Genomic DNA, 20,737 nt, shown 5'->3' with positions numbered 1-20,737 from the left:
AGAAGGCTCTGCTGTCAGTTCAACCGGGAAGGCTAAGGCAACAAGCTGGCACTAACTAAGAGCAAATGGCCTTACGATGGATCATTGCCAAAGGATAGCGACCCTCAGGCTGCAGCATAAATATCAAGGCATTTGGGGCAGAGCCAAGACATATATTTTTAGAGTGCACAAGACACTGCCGCAGCCTTCCTCACCCTGGCTCTGCTGAGAGAAGAAGAGAGGATCAAAGATAGGTGGGAAAGGAGCTGGGTCTTGCTAGGACTGCCTTCCAGTCAGCTCATCAGAAAGCTTCAGGGGGACTTTGGGGAAAGACTTTGCTTTTCAGATCTCAAACTTCTGTGTACCCAGGAATCATCTGAGAAGTTCTTTAAAACGTATGTTATCTGGGCCCCACCTCCAGAGGGTCAGATTTCAGTAGCTCTTGGGTGAAGCGCAAGAGTGCATTTTTTAGAGTTGCCGTATGATCCAGCGGTCCCACTCCTGAGCATACATCTGGAGAAAACTATAATTAAAAAAGATACACGCACCTCTGTGTTCATAACAGCACTATTCACAATAGCCAAGACACATAAACAACTTACATGTCCGTCGACAGATGAATGGATAAAGGAGATGTGGTACATGTACACAATGGAATATTACTCAGCCATGAAAAGAATGAAATAATGCCATTTGCAGCAACAGGGGTGGACCTAGAGATTATCCTACTAAGTGAAGTGAATCAGGAAAAGACAAATACCATATGATATCACTTATATGTGGAATCTAAAATATGACACAAATGAACTTATCTACAAAACAGAAACAGACTCACAGACACAGAGAACAGACGTGTGGTTACCAGGGGTGGGGTGGGGGAGGGATGCACTGGGAGTTTGGGATTAGCAGATACAACGTATTACATATAGAATGGGTAAACAACAAGGTCCTACTGGATAGCACAGGGAACTGTATTTAATATCCTGTGATAAGCCATAACGGAAAATAATATAAAAAAAAGAATGTCTATATATGTATAACCAAGTCACTTTGCCATACAGCAGAAATTAACACAACATTGTAAATCAACTGTACTTCAATTTTTAAAAAAGTCTGCATTTTTTTTTTTTTTTTTTTTTTTTTGCGGTACGCGGGCCTCTTACTGCTGTGGTCTCTCCAGACGCACAGGCTCAGCAGCCATGGCTCACGGGCCCAGCCGCTCCGCGGCATGTGGGATCTTCCTGGACCGGGGCACGAACCCATGTCCCCTGCATTAGCAGGCAGACTCTCAATCACTGCGCCACCAGGGAAGCCCGCCAAAAGTCTGTGATTTTTACCAACTCCCCCAAGTGTTTCTGATGCTGATGGCCCTCAGATCACACTTTGAAAAAACACCTCTTTAGAAACTGCTGCTACTTGTCCATTAGATCCCAATGAAAAAGTTTTTACAGAATGAAGAAGGAAATGAGGTCAAGATTCTCTGCTTCCCGTAAAAACACCAGTTCATTCTTCCCTATCAGAACTTGGCACAAAGTTTGGCGTTTTGAACCACCTTTCTGCTCTATTCCTGTTGGGATCTTCCCATTCGCACACACCTGTGCTTACTAGGAGCAAGATTCCAGGGAGTGAGAAGCTAACCCTGGGTCTGGAGGAAAAGAGAAAGCATCCCATCTACATGGTGCGTACTGGGTATACGATGCTTTCATGTACCATAATTCATATGACCACACTGCAGTCTTTCCGGGTAGTTAAATGAATATGTCAGTTTTAAAGCTGAGAAATTATAGGCCTGGAGGTATGTCATGCCTCCTCTGATCACCATGACTTGAGGAAGGATATATGTGAAAAATATATTACACATGCGGTAAGCAGGGCAGGCAAACCAAACCAATAACTTTAGCTTGACTTTCCTTGATGAGGCTTTTTATCTGCTGGTAGAACTGAGGTTGGTTGTTGGGGTCAGCAAATACTGCTGTAAAAGAATTGATGGATCACATTATAAAAATAGACGGAAAGTTTGTATGTTAAACACAAGCTGAGTATGAGAACAGGAGAGAAACAACCCGCCATATCATCTGGGAAAATGAAACTCCTTGGCAAGACTTCACAACAGCCTGATTCAAAATTTCATAATGAAATTATGTCACTGATCAAAGCCTGAATGAGCTCATGGGCTGATTTTTGCCATTCGTGTTTATTCTGGTTTGAACCAAATTGAGGCATCAGAAATACATTATCCTAGTCTATTCTCCGGAAGTGGGCTATGGCACTCTTGTTTGGGGGGTCAAAGGGACAGAGTGAGGCAGAAGAGGACACCTTTGGATCCTCGCTGGGTGTGAAGTTGCTTCCGGTCAGCTCTGAGACACTTCCTCAAACACCACGTCAGGGTCAAGGGCGTTCAAGCAAACTTGTGTTTAAGCCCATGATACTTGCCCTGGGGGCAATAAAAGTGAGTCTCAAGGGACTGAAGGTATTTCCCACTCTTGTCTAGGACATGGCCTGGTTTTGCTCTAGAAAGATTGTTTTGGGGTTTGTTTGTTTCAGACTCAGAGAAATAAAGACCCAATCATCCCTCCCACAATTAGAGGACCTGACTTTATACCAAGTTGTTTGTTTTTAATGGAACAAGCTACCCCACCCAGGATCCACCTTCTTCTGGCCTAACCACCTCTTCTCTGACCTAATCTGAAGGCACAGTGATGGACACTTCCTGACAACTTGAAGTGCCAAAAAAAGAGGGAGTCTTCTTGGTTGAAACACAGACATACAGAGACTTGACTTTGGCTAGTAAAAACAGAAACTTCTGGGTCTTACTGCCCTCATTCCCCCTCAGGAATGCAGAGACATTCCCATCTGCTATTCACTAAATGTGTCCTCCTAAAACTCATGTATTGAAATTCTAATCCCTGATGTGATGGTGTGTGTGTGTGTGTGTGTGTGTGTGTGTGTGTGTGTGTGTGTGTGTGTGTATATGTCGGTGGGGGTGGGTGGTGGGAGTGGGTGGTGGTGGTGGTGGTGGAGATGATTAGGTTTAGATGAGGTCATGAGGATGGAGCCTCCATGATGGGATTAGTGCCCTTATGGGAAGAGGAAGACACTCCCCCTTTCTCCAGCATGTGAGGACACAGTGAGAAGACAGCTGTCTACAAACCAGGAAGAGAATTCTCACTAGGAAGCCAACCATATGGGCACCCTGACCATGGACTTCCCAGCCTCCAGAATTGTGAGAAATCAATGTTTGTGGTTTAAGCCACTCAGTCTATGGCATCTTCTACAGCAGCACCAGGTAAGACACCATCTATTCATTCCTTCATTCAGTGAATATTTATTTAGTCCTTACTATGTTTAGTAATGAGGACTTAGTCCTTACTAAGTGCTTTTTGAAGTCTTGAAGACACAGTGGTGAACAAACTTTCAAGGTCCCTGCTCTCAAGAAGCTTACATTCTAGTTTTGGGGGAAGCAGCTGATAAACTTGTAAATAACATAATTTCAGCTAGTAATAAATGCCATGAAGTAAATAAAACAGAATACTATAACAGAGTAACTGCAAAAGAATGGGAGATTGTGATTTAGACAGATTAGACAGGAAAGACTTCCCCCAGGAGGAAGGGTTGCTGGGTAAAATACAGGATGCCCAAACAAATTTGAATTTCACATAAACAATGAATTTTTTGTATAAATATGTCCCAAATATTACATGGGACAGATAATATTTATACTAAAACTTATTCCATTGTTTATCTGAAATTCAAATTTAATTGGGCATCCTGGCTTTTTTGTTTGTTTGGCCACACAGCACAGCATGTGGGATCTTAGTTCCCCGACCAGGGATCGAACTCCGGGACCCTGAAGTGGAAGCACAGATTCTTAACCACTGGACCACCAGGGAAGTCCCATGGGCATCCTGTGTTTTTTATCTGCTAAATTTTGCAGCCCTACCTGTAGGTGACATTTGAGCTGAGAACTGAATGACCAGAAGGAACTAGCTATGCAAGGTTTAGGGAAATGATGATTCAGGCAGAAGGAATACCCAGTGTAAATGTCAGAATAACCAGAGAGTGGAAGGTACAAATGAGGTCAAATAAATACGCAGGGACCAGATCATGCAAAATTCTTTAGGGATAGCAAGGAGTTTCTGTTTCTCTTCCTCTCTGCCTCTCTCTCTCTCTCTCTCTCTCTCTCTTTCTCTCTCTCTCTCTCTCTCTCTCTCTCTCCTTTAACGCTGAGAGTGATGATATGCTGTTGGAGTTTTCAGAAGGGTGACAAGATCTCATTGGTATTTGGCTGTTGTGCAGTCGGCCACTTTTGGAAGGGCTTAGAGGACAAATTCAGAAGATAATTAAACTTAACCTTCTGTCATTGGCCTGGGAAGAGGCATCTACATTTGAGGGTGGACCCAACTAAGAGTTCTAGGCCGGGCGTCCAGGATAACTGGGCGGTTGCTACGGAGGGCAGCTTGGTGGTTGCTAGGGAGAGAGAGGGGCGGGGCTCGACGCAGGGTAAAGTCTAAGAGGCCGGGGCGGGGGCGGAGCCTGGAGTACGGCGGCGCGCGCCTCGCGTTCGCAGGAAGTCGCTCAGGGTAAGGAAGGGATGCGAGCGGAAGTGACGTACTCCTGCGCACGCGGTCCTGCGTGGGTCGGGCGGGTTGTTTCATCCCGGCTTGGGAAGTTACGAGATCTTTTACTCCACGTAGGCCGGACCCAACGCTCCGGTCTCCGTCCCGTCGGCAAGATGGTGAAGCCCAAGTACAAAGGACGGAGCACCATCAACCCCTCTAAAGCCAGCACAAATCCTGGTACGGGCGGCGGGGCTCGCGGTGGGTGGAGCTTGGAGGAAGCTTGGAGGAAGCTTGGAGGGAGGGACACCGGGTGGCCTTGCTTGGAGTGATTTCAAGCAGAGTGGCCTTTGGGGATGAGAAGGGAGAAGATGATTACTTGTTTCTAGGCCCTGAGGAGGGCTCAGTCGTGCACGCCTGGCAAGGCTAGATGGCAGGCACCAGCTGTAAAGCCGGGAAAGTGAACACTCAGGCCTGGCAGCCTTGGGGCATCTCCACCTGTGAGGTGCAGAGACTGGGAAGCTCAGAGTTGGAAGGGACACTTAAATTTGACCTCTTCTTGGGTCCCTGTGTGTGTCAGGTGTTGAAGCCCCTCCCCCAATATAGTACAGTCGTGTATGAGTCCAGCTCTCCAGCTCAAGGAATTACTAGAAGTACTATGAATTAGACAAAGTCAGACTAAAAGTGATGTAGCCTGACCCAGCTGGCCCTTTACACTTGGCCACACTTGCCTACCACCTTAGCTTTGACCATTTAAATGAGAAAGGGCTAGTAGATTTGGAATCATCCCATGATGATTTGGATTTCAAATCTTGGAATCATCGCATCCGGTAAAGTGCATAGAAAATGCTACAGATAAGTATGATTGTTTCAGTAAAGATGTTTTTGAAGATGTGTATGAGTTTTGTTGAGGTTCCACCACAGAATGAACAAGATAGCCTTTGGGGGAATCCCTTCCATTTGGGTTTAGTTAATAAAACATATTAAAATATGGCCTAAAGTTTTTGATTTTAATTCATGTTGAATGTTTTACCTGGACCGCTGATAAATTATTCAGTTTGTGTAGACTGGGATCTGACAGCGTTAGACCTGAAGGAGGCCCTTAGAGATCATGATGTTATAGGTGAAGAGACTGGGCCAAAATAGGGGAAGTGTCTTGTCACAGCGGGCACACGTAGTGAGCAGTAGAGCCGCCAGTCCTGTGATTTCTGCCTGTTTTCTACTGCATGACTTCAAGACAGATGACTTAAAGGCATCCCCAAATGAGAAGCTAAGCCGGTATTACTATGCTAATTTGTCCTTCTCTTTCTCTCTGAGATGTAAGGCAAGAATTACTACCTATTTTGCTGTTGATAAAACTAAGGTCAAACATTAGGAAATTAAGAAACTGGTACATTAGGAACACTTATGTGTCAGAATCGTAGTCTTCGTGATGCTTTGCCTGTAGCAGGCACTCAGTATTTGTTAAACTGAGACCCAGAGGTAGGTGTCTTAGTGGTTAAGAACACAGATGGTGATCTGATGCTTTTGTTCAAATTCTGGCTCTTGTACAAAAAATCTTTGTACAAGACGCTTGCCCACTGAGCCTCAGTGTCTTAACCTGCAGAATGGGGATAATGCATCCCTCTTGGTAGGATTGTTGTATGGATTACATGAGACGATGCCTATAATGTGGATAGCACAGTGCCATAATTAGTGCTCAGAAATATTACCTACTACCATTTTCAAACACAGTCCTACGGAGGGTTCCAGATTAGGTCAACTTTGTCATACCATGTAGCTTCCAGGAATGACTTTGTTGGAGCAACACGTGGAGAAAGTGGAGATTTGCAGTGAGGTGGCAGCTTGCCTGCTTTGAGTGAACTAGTTGGTGTGTTTGAAGCAATGGCTATACTTAGGCTTGTTGGCTATCAAATAGTGTGCCTTCCACTTCTGTGTTTCCTAGATCGAGTTGAGGGAGCAGGAGGCCAAAACATGAGGGACCGGGCCACAATCCGACGCCTGAATATGTACAGGCAGAAGGAGCGCAGGTGAGCGTGGGCGCTGGTGTCCGCTCCCCTTCCCTTCCTGCCCTTGACTTATAGCTGATACCTGTTAAGCCTTTGATATTCCCACCCCCGCTTTCCCCAGGTAGGAGTAGTGTATTTTCAAATACCGTTTTATATGATAAACTGAATTTTGGGTTAAAGACATGCGCAGTAGGGGGTGAAATAGTGATTGTGTCACTGTACTGTACGACAGCCTTGTTCCCCACAGCCTCGGCCTACACAGATGGCATGTTAAATCTCAAGGTACATATCTGTCAGGTAGAAATCTGCTTTTCCTTAACAAAGCACATAGGATGGTGTCATGAAAGCGGCCAGAAAACTTGTTTTTTCTGATGACAAACTTTAGATCACAACGTTGTGGCACTTGGAAACTCATCACAACTCAGACCTGCTGAGGCAGCCTCTACCACAGGGGCTTGCTGAGTGTGGCATTTTGCGACCTGGTCTTATTTTGTCTTATTCAATTTGTTTGGTAATTGGATTCTTCATCCGTTCTAAAAGATGTGTCTAAAACACAAATGCCAATGAACTTAATCTGCCTTAGTCACCTACTCTGCAGTTTGTTTTAGAATTTCGAGTTCCAGCATAAATCACCCTCTACTTAAAATTCATTTAAACCAGTCTTCAAATAATTATCCAAAAAAGACTCAAGTATGCAGTTTTCTTTTTTAAAGCAAACAAACAGTAAACAGATTTTTAAACGTGGTCATTAGTCGTTATTCATCGAGCAGAAATCATTACGTGCTCTGTTGCAAGAGGTTAAGTGGCTTTGGGGCAGTCTGTTTTGAATGTAGAAGTCCTTTTTGTTTACCAAAATCTGTGTTTCATGATCACTTAAAACTGGAAGGAGAAAAAAAAAAAAGAGGTCCTTTTGATGGAAAGCGTATTCTGTAAACCCAGCTTCGCTGTAGCCTTGCTTCTGTTGTCAACCCGAATCTGTTATTTCCTCAATTCAGGAACAGCCGTGGTAAAGTGATTAAGCCTCTGCAGTATCAGTCAACGGTGGCCTCTGGCACAGTGGCGAGAGTGGAGCCGAACATTAAGTGGTTTGGTGAGTGCGGTCCTTTGCTATTTTTACCCTAGAAAATGTGCGCTGTATGGAAAAGGGTAGAATGTTCAGGTATCTAAAAGGCAGCTATCTGGGGGCTTCCCTGGTAACGCAGTGGCTAAGAATCCGCCTGCAAATGCAGGGGACACGGGTTCGATTCCTGGTCCGGGAATATCCCACATGCCACGGAGCAACTGAGCCCGTGCGCCACAACTACTGAAGCCTGTGTGCCTTAGAGCCTGTGCGCCACAACAAGAGAAGCCACCACAATGAGAAGCTGGCACACTGTAGTGAAGAGTAGCCCCCGCTTACCGCAACAAAGACCCAATGCCGCCAAAAATAAATAAATAAATAAAAATAAGAGGCAGGTATCTGGGGTGAGGGGAACTGCCAAGGACAGTATGAGAAAGGGATGAGATAAGAAGTCCCCACCGTGGGAAAAATGCAGAGAAAAGTCATGGCAGTGGCTTCCATAAATGACTTCTTTTTGAAAAGAGCCCATCATTGTTCACTGTGAGTGAACCCCTTAGACAGATGAGATCATCCTTAATGACTAGCATTCATTAGAACGCTCCTCTCCTAATTTCCAGTCACCTGGAGAGGTGACTTTGAGAGGTGCCTTGCAGGCGTGTTTGTGCCTTTAGCCTGAAGTTCCTCTGAAACACTTTTTCTTAGTGGGGTTGTATTTGGACTGAGTGACAACGAAAGGACCTCTCGTTGGTCCTTCCCAGGAATGAATAGCGTATCTCCAGAGGCCTTGGGGAAGCAGGATTTCTTCCTTTGGAAACTCCACCTTCATCTCTGTTGGGGCTTGCAGCCTTTCCCTCAGCCACTGCCAGCTGTGTGGGCACATCAGATGGTCAGACCGCATTCTTTGCCTGCTGTTTGACCTCTCTTCTGGGGGGCAGATGGCAACTACCTTTGCACATCTCGTACGTCTCTTGGTGGGATTGGTACCCCCTAGGAAACTACAGCACAGAAGAGTGTCCGAGAGAACTCCTTCAAGAGGCCTTTAGCATGGTGGCAAGGTCCGGTGACACTAGATCCAGACCTCCTGGGTTTGAGGCCTCGTTCTGCCATATCTGGGACCATGGTCAGGTTCTTAAGTTTGCTCATCAATTTCTCCATCCGTAAAATGAAGATAAAAACAGCACCTATTGCGTAGGACTGTTGTGGTAATTAAATGAATAAATACTCTTATGTAAAGTGCCTAGAATAGAGTCCAGCAAGTAGTACAATAGAAGCTTTAACCGCTGTCATTGTCACCATCCCCGCCAGCGTGGTTGTCTTCACCTTGAGTTTGGCATTTGTGCTGCAATGCGCTGTTTAGTGAATACGATCTCTCACTTCCAAGGTGTTCTCCGAGCAGTGTTATATAGTTTCATTTTGTTCCCTTGCAGGGCTTTGTTGATTAATTTAATAGTGCCTTCAAACCCTAATAACCCTAAAAACCAGAGCTGTGACTCTTAGGTGCTGTGCTTCGGGATTCTCTTGAGTATGCTAACTGATCAGCTGTGATTGGCTCCAAATTTCTTTGCCAGATCTAGCAGGAAGTAGGACATTTGTCAAATCTCAGTTCCATTCAGTGATGTTTATTTTTCAGTTTCATCCAGTCAGGAAATTGGACTTGGAGAACTATTGAAACCCTTTGTGTGTCTGGGTTGGTGGATTAGTTCTCAGTGTATGAGTGCAGGAGAGGCAGTTTTTTTGTTTTTTTCCTTCTTTTAAGTTTGAAAATGGCTACGTGGGATGGATGTGTCAGGTGTTTAGGTGAGTGAGGGCAATTTAAAATCTTACCCTTATAGCACAGGGAGATCAGCTCGGTGCTTTGTGACCACCTAGAGGGGTGGGATAGGAAGGGTGGGAGGGAGGGAGACGCAAGAGGGAAGAGAGATGGGAACATATGTATATGTGTAACTGATTCACTTTGTTATGAAGCAGAAGCTAACACACCATTGTAAAGCAATTATACTCCAATAAAGATGTTCAAAAAATAAAAAAAAATAAAATAAAATCTTACCTTTCACTGTGTCCCTGGGAAGATGGAGGCGGAAGTTGTAAGGAGCTATTTGTTAAACAACAACATTCTTTTGTAAAACAGGAAATACACGTGTGATTAAGCAGTCATCGCTACAAAAATTTCAAGAGGAAATGGACACGGTCTTGAAGGATCCATACAAAGTTGTCATGAAGCAAAGCAAGTTACCCATGTCTCTTCTCCATGATCGAATCCGGCCTCATGTAAGATGGAGGATGTCCCCAGCCACCCATGCACATCCCTCTCTACCATACTTTGCTCTTGTTTTTCCATAGAGAATAGTGCCTGCTTTCCGAGACTTCTCCTTTCACCTTTGTTAGGGGTCTCACCTTTAGCATGCACCGAATTCTGTTGGAGAAGTTCAGTGGCATAGTAGTGGACCAAAGCACAGGCTTGGGAGTCAGGCCTGAATTTTAATCTTTGCTCCGTCCCTTCCCGCAGCCTTAGTTAGGGTTCTCTGCGAGCTTTCACTTCCCTGACTGGTAAGTCAAGGTGACCCCCTCCTCGGGTGACTGGATGCAGATGAAACATCCAGTAAGGCTCTTGGCACATGGCGAGCACTTAGGCCACCGCTTACTTAGACCTAAATAGATCATGGCTATTATCAATACTATTTTTAAATGGTTTTGGTAAGCAAGCTTGTTTAAGTGGTAGTTCCGTCAAACTTTGGGGAAACATAGAATTAGGATTGGCTTGGTAGGAGGGAGACCTTTGGTGTTGAGCACTTTCAGCTTCTTGAGAGTTCCTTAGAGAGTCTTTTCAGCTGAAGGAAAGGGTGCCAGTCAGATTGGTTGTTAATCATTGAAGTTAGAAGTGCAGTAAAGACCGAATCTGGCTTGATTGGAATTAGTTTCACACAGAACCAAAGAAATGGCCTAATGCCTGCCTACACATTTTTACTTGCTTTGAATAGTAATTCCCAAAAATGTACATAAGTACAGCACAGAGCTTCAGTTCCAGCATGAGGAGGGGAAGAAGACACTGACATGCATACATGGATTAAACACGGATTAAACAGTTCAAAGAAAAGCGTTTACTTGCAGAACAAAGTAAAACCCAAGGCCTGGTTATTGCCTCAGGGTTTGTCAATTATGCTTTGTTCTATGACACACTAGAAGAATGGCACCTATCAGTGGAGTGACTGTGTTCTTTCAGGGAAACTCATGAACGACAGACAAGTTGCTCATTTCCTTTGTTCTCTCTGTCCTCCCTAAAGCCATCTTTCAACAAACTATTGACTCCTGTTTATGAGAAGAACAGAGAAGTTCTATTATGGATTTATTGCTTTGTTGCCCATGGCAGTTGTTCAGTGCTTCTAAAATTCAGTGCTTAAATGTCTGACGCGTAGAGTGAAGGGCCCACAGCTGCAGGAGTTTGTGTTTCGGTGCAGGCAGGTACTCAGTAACTGATGAGTTTTCTGCTCTGGCCTTGCAAAACCTTACCTGTTTTAATTTTAGTGCAATATCTACTACTCGTTATGAAATCTGATTCTGAGATTTGCTGCACAGTGGAGTCAAATCAGATATGCTTTTTTTTTTTTTTTTTTGCGGCACACGTGCCTCTCACTGATGTGGCCTCTCCCGTTGTGGAGCACAGGCTCCGGACGCGCAGGCTTAGCGGCCATGACTCACGGGCCCAGCCGCTCCGCGGCATGTGGGATCTTCCCGGACCGAGGCACGAACCCGTGTCCCCTGCATCAGCAGGTGGACTCTCAACCACTGCGCCACCAGGGAAGCCCCAGATATGCTTTTAACTTTTGCACATTCACCTGTATGTGCATTACAATTACTATGTTTCTGTAGCAGTACTACAGTGGAAATACTGTAACTTATATTGTCTCTGTATTTTAGTGTATAGACATATTACCACCTTGTACTTACTAAGGTACAGGTTTATAGACACAGGTCCAGGTATATTGTATGTTATAGGCTGAGAGATTTTCAAGGATAATTTTGATCATAATTTTCCCAGTGACATTAGAACCTAGTTCTCATGTAAAACGTGACTGTTCTGTTTGGGGATGTTCCCTTGTTGGAGCGTAGTGAGTAAAACTAAACTAAGAGATGGGTTAGAGACTCTGATAATAGCTTAAGGATCTTTAGGAGTTGCAGAGGTGTCTGTTAAGTTCAGAAGCCACTGGGTTGTTCTCTCTTCCGTGTTTCGTAGCTGGTGCTTACAGAGGAGCCTGTACTGGGGGGCAGAGGGTGTTTGTTTTTTTTGAGGATATTCTCTGCCGGCTGTTAACATACTGTTACGTGATAGATCCTAACTCAGAGTTTGACTTTCATCCTGTTTCAAAAATTCCTCTGCCTGTAACTCCACATCAAGTTCTAGTTAGGATCAGGTTCCTTTTATCACATCTAAACTATTATTTTGGACTTTTGCTAGATGTTTTTCATCTGAAGACTTTGCATGTGCATTTAATAAAAACGTTACCTAAATTAGGAAAAATGTTATCTGAAACTAAAATGCATCTTACAAAACAAGCAATTCCTTTTAGCCATGAAAGAAATTAACTTCCAAGAAAAAGTTGGCATTTACAGTTGGTTTTTTTTTTTAATAAATTTATTTATTTTATTGTTATTATTTTTTTGGTTGCATTGGGTCTTCGTTGCTGTGCACGGGGTTTTCTCTGGTTGAGGTGAGCGGGGGCTACTCTTCATTGTGGTGAGCAGGCTTCTCATTGTGGTGGCCTCTCTTGTTGCGGAGCACGGACTCTAGGCGTGCGGACTTCACTAGTTGTGGCTCGAGGGCTCTAGAGCGCAGGCTCAGTAGTTGTGGCGCACGGGCTTAGTTGCTCCGCAGCTTGTGGGATCTTCCCAGACCAGGGCTTGAACCCACGTCCCCTGCGTTGGCAGGCGGATTCTTAACCACTGTGCCACCAGGGAAGCCCTACAGTTGGTTTGAAAAAAACCCCACAAATTTGAGCATGATCATCCTTGACAAAAATCTGAATTTGGCGAATTTTATGCACTTGTTTGAAAGCTAAAAAAAAAAAAAAGGTCAGAAAAAAGAAGTTAATTTTCAGCGTTGTAGCAGTAATTACATTTGACTAAAGTTTATGATAAATGAAATAAAGCAGAGTTTTTGGCAAGTCTTACACACAGCTATTCATATTTGCTTTGACTATTTGTATTTTGTATTTCTCCAGGAAAGCTTACGGAGTCTTCAGAAGAGGGGAACAAGTGCATTTGCTATTTAAATAAGGATTTCTGATTTGAAGTCAGGCTGCATCCGTGTTGTAGATTTTGGTATGGGTTGAGCTTTGCAAAAATGAAAGCAGAAAGCCTTTCCCAGATAGGTTTTGAACTTTTTGCTTTTTCTCAGTGCTTTGCTTAGTGTTACCTGTAATTCTCCTTTCTCTTTAGAACTCAAAGGTGCACATCCTTGATACTGAAAGCTTTGAAACTACATTTGGCCCTAAAGCACAGAGGAAGCGACCAAATTTATTTGCAAGTGATATGCAGTCACTTATAGAAAATGCAGAAACGTCCACTGAGAGCTATGACCAGGGGAAGGATCGTGACTTGGTAGCTGAAGACACTGGTGTGAGGTACGGTTTTAAAGTTCATGCATATCTCCTCATTTGCTCTTCTGCAATGGACATCTTCTTTACAGTTATTTACCTGCAAGAAGCTCGGTGATGTATCTCATAGGTGGAGATCTTCCCTTAGACTAGAAAAATTAGTGAAACTGGTTGGGGCCAGACTAAAGATAATTTAAGGTGGCTTGTTTACTATTGGTCTCTTAATTCCCCCCCCCAAATAAAAATAAATAACACTTTCTTCATAATAATAACAGTATATTCTATCATAGACAAATTTTTAAAATATAGTTAAATTGGAAATACAACAAAAAGAAAATAAGCACTCATAATTCCACTAATGGTAAGCATTGTTAATATTTTGGTGAATATCAGTGTTTCCTCTGGACCACTGGGGGTGGGGGGAGTTCATTGATGGCCTTTGAGGTTTCTGTGACCCTCTGAAGATAATATGGAAAATTTATGTACACGCATAAAAGAAGAGGAGTTTTGTTCTTTATAGAGAAGGGGAGGAGAAGAAGGATCCATAACTTTCATCATACTTTCATAGGGGTTCATACCCAAAAGAAGGTCAAGGATCAGTTAAGGATATCTATGTGTATATATATATATATATATACATTATTCTGGATGTTTTTATTTATAAATATAATACTTTAAGACTGTATTTTAACTTGCTTTTATTTTAATATATTTTTCTAAATTATTAAGAATATATTTCCAGGGGCTTCCCTGGTGGTGCAGCGGTTGAGAGTCCGCCTGCCGATGCAGGGGACACGGGTTCGTGCCCCGGTCCGGGAAGATCCCACATGCCGTGGAGCCCCATGAGTCATGGCCGCTGAGCCTGTGCGTCCAGAGCCTGTGCTCTGAAACGGGAGGGGCCACAACAGTGAGAGGCCCGCGTACCGCAAACAAACAAACAGAAAACAAAACAAAACAAAAAGAATATATTTCCATGTCGGTTCTTAGTCAACAGCGATATAATGTTTCATGTCAGAGTAGGTTTTTGTTGTGGCCAGTCCCATGGTTAGACATTTATGCTGTTCAAAGTTTTCCCCTATGGTAAACAACTCTAAGGTAAAACATCAATGTGACTAATTCTTTCTCATTCTTAATTGTTCCCCAAGGATAAATTCTTAGGGGAAATGACGTCAAAGAATATGCAGTTTTTTGATAGGCGGCAGCCTTATTACCCTCCAGAAAGGGTTTACCAGTTTAGTTCTCCTAGTTCTCCCACATGTGTTCCTGAGGTGCCCTAGCGGAGAGGTGCTGTCCCCTGCCTGCAGTGCCACTGCCTTGGTGCTGTCCTCGGTCCATCGCTAGCCCTGGGCCTCCTAGAGGTAAAGTCAAGGCGCTCGAGGCCAAGCAAAAAGAGGCAGCGAGTTAATTTATTCTTAGAACTATTTGGACCTGTATGCTTCTGCTGATTTGAATTTTTTCCACCTCCAAAGGGTACAGTCGGCAGTGGGGGAGAAACAAAACTATTCTTGTTCCAGGGACATTGGGTAAATGTCTCTGAGGCTAGTAAATAAGCAGATTCTCAACCTTATCAAGAAAGTTTCACTCTACGTGGGAGCTGTGGAGTGTGGATTATGGTTCAGATTCCTTTTCATAATTCTCTGTGACAGACTGCCTAATTATAGGTGCTTTTTTTAAAAATTGAATTTATTGTGGTAAAATATACATAACAAAATTTACCATTTTAATCTTTTTTTTTTTTTTTTTTTAAAACCTACATGTTTTTTTTTTTTTTTTTTTTTTTAAATTTATTTATTCATTTATTTATTTTTGGCTGTGTTGGGTCTTCGTTTCTGTGCGAGGGCTTTCTCTAGTTGTGGCAAGCGGGGGCCACTCTTCATCGCGGTGCGCGGGCCTCTCACTGTCGCGGCCTCTCTTGCTGCAGAGCACAGGCTCCATACGCGCAGAGCTCAGTATTTGTAGCTCACGGGCCCAGCTGCTCCGTGGCACGTGGGATCTTCCCAGACCAGGGCTTGAACCCATGTCCCCTGCATTGGCAGGCAGACTCTCAACCACTGCGCCACCAGGGAAGCCCCATTTTAATCTTTTTAAAAAATTATTTTTGGCTGTGTTGGGTCTTCGTTGCTGCACGCAGGCTTTCTGTAGTTGCGGCAAGCGGGAGCTACTCTTCATTGCGGTGCACAGGCTTCTCATTGCAGTGGCTTCTCTTGTTGCAGAGCACGGGCTCTAGGTGTGTGGGCTTCAGTAGTTGTGGCACATGGGCTCAGTAGTTGTGGCTTGCAGGCTCTAGAGCGCAGGCTCAGTCATTGTGGCTCACAGGCTTAGTTGCTCTGCGGCACGTGGGATCTTCCTGCACCAGAACTCGAACCCGTGTCCCCTGCATTGGCAAGTGGATTGTTAACCACTGCGCCACCAGGGAAGTCCCAGTTTAATCATTTTTAAGCATCCAATTTAGTGGCATTAAGTACATTCACATGGCTATGCAACCATCACCACTATCCACCTCCAGAATTTTTTCACATCGTCCCAACCTGAAACTCTGTACCCATGCAGCACTAATTCTCCATTCCCCCCTCTCCTCAGCCCCTGGCAACCACCATTCTGTTCTCTGTCTCTTATGAGTTTGACTTCTCTCTTGAATAGTACTTCACGTAAGTGCACTTGTACGGTGTTTGTCCTTTTGTATCTGGCTTATTTCATTAGCATAATGTCTTCGAGGTCATCCATGTTGTATCGTGTATGTTGTATCTGTTTGTATTGCTGAACAGTATTCCACTATGTATACATGACATTTATTCATTCGTCTGTCAGTGGGCATTTGGATATAGTCATTTTTTAAATTAAGTCAGTTTTTGGTCTGTCTACAACTAGTTTTTTTTTGTTTTGTTTTGTTTTAATTTTTATTGAAGTATAGTTGCTTTACAATGTTGTATTAGTTTCTGCTGTACAACAAAGTGAATCAGTTATACATATACATATATCTACTCTTTTAGATTTCCATCCCATTTAGGTCACCACAGAGCATTGAGTAGAGTTCCCTGTGCTGTACAGTAGATTCTCATTAGTTATCTTTTTTTTTTTTAATTTTTTTTTTATTGCGGTACGCGGGCCTCTCACTGTTTTGGCCTCTCCCGCTGCGGAGCACAGGCTCTGGACGCACAGGCTCAGCGACCATGGCTCATGGGCCCAGCCGCTCCGCGGCATGTGCGATCTTCCCGGACGGGGGCACGAACCCGCATCCCCTGCATCGGCAGGCGGATTCTCAACCACTGCGCCACCAGGGAAGCCCTAGTTACCTATTTTATACATAGTAGTGTATATATGTCAATCGCAATCTCCCAATTCATCCTACCCCCCCTTCCCCCCTTGGTAACCATAAGTTTGTTTTCTACAGCTGTGACTCTATTTCTGCTTTGCAAATAAGTTCATCTGTACCATTTTTCTAGATTCCACATATAAATGATATTATACGATATTTGTCCTTCTCTTTCTGACTTACTTCTGTATGACAATCTCTGGGTCCATCCACATCTCTGCAGATGGCACTATTTCATTCCTTTTTATGGATGAGTAATATTCCATTCTGTATGTGTACCACATCTTGTTTATCCGTTCCTCTGTCAGTGAATGTTTAGGTTGCTTCCACGTCCTGGCTATTGTAAATAGTGCTGCAGTGAACATCGGGGTGCACGCATCCTTTCGAATTATGGTTTTCTCTGGATATATGCCTAGGAGTGGGATTGCTGGGTCATATGGTAGCTCTATTTTTAGTTTTTTAAGGGACCTCCATACTGTTCTCCATAGTGGCTGTACCAATCTACATTCCCACCAACGGTGTAGGAGGCTTCTCTTTTCTCCACACCCTCTACAGCATTTATTGTTTATAGATTTTTTGATGATGGCCATTCTGACCGGAGTGAAGTGATACCGCATTGTAGGTTTGTTTTTTTGTTTTTTTTCCTTGCGGTACGCGGGCCTCTCACTGTTGTGGCCTCTCCCGTTGCGGAGCACAGGCTCCAGACGCGCAGGCTCAGCAGCCATGGCTCACTGGCCCAGCCGCTCCGCGGCACGTGGAATCTTCCCGGACCGGGGCACGAACCCATATCCCCTGCATCGGCAGGCGGACTCTCAACCACTGCGCCACCAGGGAAGCCCCTCATTGTAGTTTTGATTTGCATTTCTCTAATAATTAGTGATGTTGATACTAGTTTTGATACCGCTTTCCCTTGGCACATGGTTTTTTCCCTACAACATCCTTTTAATCTTTATAGTGCTTCATTTGCTCACTTTGGGTCTTTTCTTATTTAGAAATGAAGCCCAAGAAGAGATATATAAAAAGGGACAGTCTAAAAGAATATGGGGTGAACTCTACAAGGTAAGACTTTAAATTCTGTCTCACTGAGTGGTTCCTTTGGCTTTCATGATCTTATATGAGAAAACTGGCTTGGATCTATTGAAGCTCTGTCAATACAAATTCCACCTCCAGGATGGATATGTCTGTGCACGTACTACCATTGTTCTAGATAACCGCAATTTTTTATTACTCATATAATAGTAATAACCACATTGCATAGATTCACATATTCTCTGTTAATATTTCTTTGGATTACCTGCTAAAATGATATTCCTGTTGAGATTTATTATACATGGTTAGAGCTGCATGAGAATTTTTGAGTTACTTAGTCCAGCCCTCTCATTTTACAGGTGAGAATTCAAGTCTAGAAAGCTTGAATACCTTCCCCAGCTTACCAAGGTAGTTAGTACAGGAGGCTTTGTGTCTCCTGAGTCCCAGTCTAGTTCTCTTCAGCTGGCTGAGTTTTAGGTCCACACTCAAGTAATATTCTCGGTAATGAAGACTTTCAAGCATAGTCACGTAATTAAATATAACATGATAGGAAACTAGTACCATGAAAGCAAACAAAATTTTTTAGTTTTTTTGTAAAATACTCAAAATCTATAACATGGAAGCTTAGAGGTCTAAGAAGTAAATGAGGGACTGCCCTGGTGGTGCAGTGGATAGGACTCTGTACTCCCAGTGCAGGGGGCCTGGGTTCGATCCCTGGTCAGGGAACTAGATCCCACATGCATGCAGCAACTAAGAGTTCGCATGCCACAACTAAGGAGCCTGCTGCAACTAAGGAGCCCTCGAACTGCAGCAACCAAATAAATAAATAAAATATTTTTGAAAAAAAGAAGTAAATGGTTCTGCTCACTAATACATAGCAGTCGTGAAATAGACTGGTTTCATGCAAGCTAGTTCTATTTGGAATTCAACAAGTTTCAGATACTCACAGGATGAAAACAATTTTTTGAGTACTGATCCCTGGGCTTTGAGATTGGCCACCACCTGCTCTCCTCATAAGACCGTTGAGAGGTTATCTCTATTGTTGCTTTATTTTTCCCAGGTTCCCCTAAATGTCTTCTCTCTTTCATTTTGCCCTTGTGCTCCTGTAGCAAGTCACTTTTGCCTCTTTGAATTTGCAGGTGATAGATTCATCAGATGTTGTAGTTCAAGTTCTTGATGCTAGAGATCCAATGGGTACCCGTTCCCCTCACATTGAGACTTACTTGAAAAAGGAGAAACCCTGGAAACACCTCATTTTTGTTCTTAACAAATGTGACCTTGTTCCAACCTGGGCAACGGTAAGTACAGTTGCTAATGCAGAACAGATGACCAAGGCCACACGGCTTCTGCAGGCTCTGAGTCACCCACGAATAAGTCAGTGTCGTGGTCTCTGGGAGTTGGGGCAGCAGTTAAGGTGTTGCACTATTGAGGGTGTAGTCATTCAAGTGTCCTCATCGAAAACAAAACTAAAATCAGCTTCATTGATGATGGGCCGTTACCTTTTTTTTTTTTTTTTTAATTCATTTATTTCTGGCTGTGTTGGGTCTTTGTTGCTGCACGCGGGCTTTCTCTAGTTGTGGCGAACAGGGGCTACTCTTCGTTGCGGTGCGCAGGCTTCTCATCACGGTGGCTTCTCTTTCGCAGAGCACGGGCTCTAGGCGTGCGGGCTTCAGTAGTTGTGGCTCGCGGGCTCTAGAGCGCAGGCTCAGTAATTGTGGCACACGGGCTTAGTTGCTCCGCGGCATGTGGGATCTTCCCAGACCAGGGATCGAACCCGTGTCCCCTGCATTGGCAGGCGGATTCTTAACCACTGCGCCACCAGGGACGTCCCGGGCAGTTACCTTTGACCCTTGATGGTTGGCAGTGGGACAGCTGTCGTGCCCATAGGATGAATGGTGTGCGCCCTTCAGAAGAGACCTGCCGAGTCCTCAGGTCTGTTTCACATTATGTTACATTGGTTGCATTTAGTAGCAGTGAAGGCATTTTTGGAATATTGTTTTGTGTTTACAAGACAAAAGACAGGCTTCCCTGGTGGCACAGTGGTTAAGAATCCGCCTGCCGATGCAGGGGACACAGGTTCGAGCCCTGGTCTGGAAGATCCCACGTGCTGTGGAGCAGCCACGCCCGAGTGCCACAGCTACTGAGCCTGCATGCCACGACTACTGAAGCCCATGGGCCTAGAGCCCGTGCTCTGTGACAAGAGAAGCCACCGTGATGAGAAGCCTGCACACCGCAACGAAGAGTAGCCCCCGCTCACCACAACTAGAGGAAGCCCGCGCGCAGCAACGAAGACCCAACGCAGCCAAAAATAAATAAATTAAAAAAAAAAAGACAAAGCATCAACTGTCATACTTGAAAAAAATATTTCAAAGACTGACAGCTAACATCTTCCTTAGACAACTGTGTATTTGAAGTACCTCCTGTTATTCAAGCTCTGGTTCTTCCTATGTTGTAAATAAACAGCTCACAGTTTACCAGCTTCTTTTCTTTTCTCCCTTTAGAAACGATGGGTTGCCATCCTCTCCCAAGATTACCCGACACTTGCTTTCCACGCAAGTCTTACTAACTCCTTTGGCAAAGGAGCATTTATTCAGCTTCTGCGGCAGTTTGGAAAGGTATTGCGACCTGACCTGTCCCCCCTGGAGTTGGACAGCTGTGGGTTTGTGTGAGAATTTCTCTTCCCAGGGTGTGTCAGAGAGTTACCAGCCTCACCTTCCACATCTTCTCGGTAGTGAGGACAGTGTGTTCTGGAGATGTGAACACTCACAGAGCCTCAGGGATTCTGAAATACTCTGTAGCTCAGCCTGTACCCCCATCCCTGACAAACGTCGCTTCCCTTTCTGCCGTGTCCCTGGCACCGGATGGTCCACCCTCTGCTCGATGATGACGACGGGCCCCCTCCCCACAGTGTATCCCCACTCTGGGCTCCCGGGCTGTGCATTTCTCTTCCCTCTGCCTGGGAGGCACCCTGCCGAACCCCCGCCTCGGATCCCTGGTCAGGTGCTAGTTCCTCAGGGAGGCCCTGAAAGCACGTGTTCTCGCAGCTTCATGTTCTGTACCTGCAACTTTGTGTGTTCATTTAATCTTACTTGGCTTCTAACAAAGGACGCCTGTCCTCTGTCCCACCCTTCCCCACTTCCGAGAAGGAACTCGTCCAACTCATAGCTGTTACTTCTGGTGTTTTTTTCCATATTTTTTAT

The 20,737-nt window shown here is 44.4% G+C and overlaps 1 protein-coding gene across 2 annotated transcripts in view; it reads left to right on the top strand.

The window, feature by feature from the left end:
- The first annotated feature begins 4,584 nt into the window (after window positions 1-4,584).
- The window catches only part of GNL2 (G protein nucleolar 2), a 27,139-nt gene continuing 10,986 nt past the window's right edge, over window positions 4,585-20,737 (top strand). The window contains exons 1-8 of one of the 2 annotated variants that reach the window (XM_032642557.1): window positions 4,594-4,775; window positions 6,481-6,565; window positions 7,540-7,634; window positions 9,733-9,872; window positions 13,038-13,222; window positions 17,501-17,567; window positions 18,677-18,835; window positions 20,039-20,152. In XM_032642557.1, coding sequence (XP_032498448.1) covers window positions 4,712-4,775; window positions 6,481-6,565; window positions 7,540-7,634; window positions 9,733-9,872; window positions 13,038-13,222; window positions 17,501-17,567; window positions 18,677-18,835; window positions 20,039-20,152 — 909 coding nt within the window. In that variant the 5' untranslated portion in view covers window positions 4,594-4,711. Of the gene's footprint in view, window positions 4,776-6,480; window positions 6,566-7,539; window positions 7,635-9,732; window positions 9,873-13,037; window positions 13,223-17,500; window positions 17,568-18,676; window positions 18,836-20,038; window positions 20,153-20,737 lie in introns of both variants that reach the window. The other variant, XM_032642563.1, reaches the window with a different exon arrangement.

This window comes from Phocoena sinus, chromosome 1 (genome assembly GCF_008692025.1).
Source record: "Phocoena sinus isolate mPhoSin1 chromosome 1, mPhoSin1.pri, whole genome shotgun sequence".
Taxonomy (NCBI): domain Eukaryota; kingdom Metazoa; phylum Chordata; class Mammalia; order Artiodactyla; family Phocoenidae; genus Phocoena; species Phocoena sinus.
The sequence above is the reverse complement of the archived record's forward strand: the minus strand, read 5'-3'. Positions and strand labels throughout refer to the sequence as shown.